At 48.1% G+C, this 1,182-nt stretch overlaps 1 protein-coding gene across 1 annotated transcript; it reads left to right on the forward strand.

Moving 5' to 3' along the window:
- Positions 1 to 91: 91 nt before the first annotated feature.
- On the forward strand, positions 92 to 1,021 carry Pmar_PMAR022816 (hypothetical protein; the record flags this gene model as incomplete). Its single annotated transcript, XM_002781980.1, has 5 exons — positions 92 to 184; positions 229 to 287; positions 330 to 453; positions 693 to 815; positions 893 to 1,021. Coding segments are annotated over 5 exons (528 nt in total), but the record flags the coding sequence as incomplete, so codon positions are not given.
- Positions 1,022 to 1,182: the final 161 nt, after the last annotated feature.

The raw sequence follows: 1,182 nt of genomic DNA on the forward strand, positions 1-1,182 counted from the left end.
CAAGACGCGGAGTCAGATGTGAATTATGTGAGCATGGTCTTGGCAATTTCGGGGCGAGCGAGATCTTTAGAGGTGGCATTTGTTTTGCCAGGTGAAGCGGATTTATGAGGATTTTACTCAACGGGAATTGGAGGAGAAAATTGCTGAGATAATTCAGCCTGAAAATTGCAAGGCTCGCGTTGAAGTAGTGAGCGGAGCGAAGCGAGAAGGCCAGACTGTGGGGCTTAGGTCGTCTTCCAAACTGTGGGGAAACTCCATGAGGCTATACCGGAGCATTTGGGCGACTGGTAGTAGTTGGTGTTGTTGTTGTGATTGGGTAGAGGTTGAAGGTACTTCACCGGAAACTACCCAACCTTGGGAGGCGCGGTGGTTTGTAAGAGGGCCTTCACGTTATGGATGGAAGGGCGTGGGGATGAACGGTGTTATGGTGTATCTTCGGGAGGAGGCACTAATGTGCGGTATCAGGGTTGGACTATATGGCCGCTCTCCTCAGCTGCTGAGCTCATGAGTTCTTCCACTGATCGTAGGAGTTTATAAACGAGTTGAGCTAGGAGTCCACAGGGATCAGCAAAAACTCCGACAAATTTCCTGTTAGAATTTTCATATTGTCACCAACACATGTAGTTGACCATGTGCATATTTTGCCACACTGCACTGTATGGGATGATGTTGTTGTAGTTGTTGTTGTGTAGGTATTGGTAGTGGGGTCGGGGGGACGAGAGCATGCTTTGGCTACTGCTATTGCGGCTAGTCATAAAGTGAAGAGAGTCTATGTTGCTCCGGGCAATGCAGGGGAGCATGAGAAAATAATGAATGTGATGGGTGTGGGGTTCGAACCGGGGTCGTTGGGTTGAAAGTCGGATGCTTATCGAGTTGGACTAATTTGTTGCAGATACCTGCATCGAATGCCTCGAAGGATGCCATTGTTGCATATTGCCGTAAGAAGCATATCAGTTTGGTGGTGATAGGCCCGGAGCAGCCCTTGGTGGACGGCGTGGGGGATGTATTGCAAAGTGCAGGGGTAGGGGGGAAGGGCAGTATTGGAATATATGTTGGCTTTCCTAAACTGGGTTTCGGATGTTCTCAGTAATTATATGAGAATTCGGGGAGAAGTGTAGAGAAACCAATGAGAACTTCCTCGTAATTTTCATATTGTCACCAACACAGTATGTAGTTGACCAT

The sequence above is a fragment of the Perkinsus marinus genome (genome assembly GCF_000006405.1).
Source record: "Perkinsus marinus ATCC 50983 genomic scaffold scf_1104296940816, whole genome shotgun sequence".
In the NCBI taxonomy this organism is placed as follows: Eukaryota; Perkinsozoa; order Perkinsida; family Perkinsidae; genus Perkinsus; species Perkinsus marinus.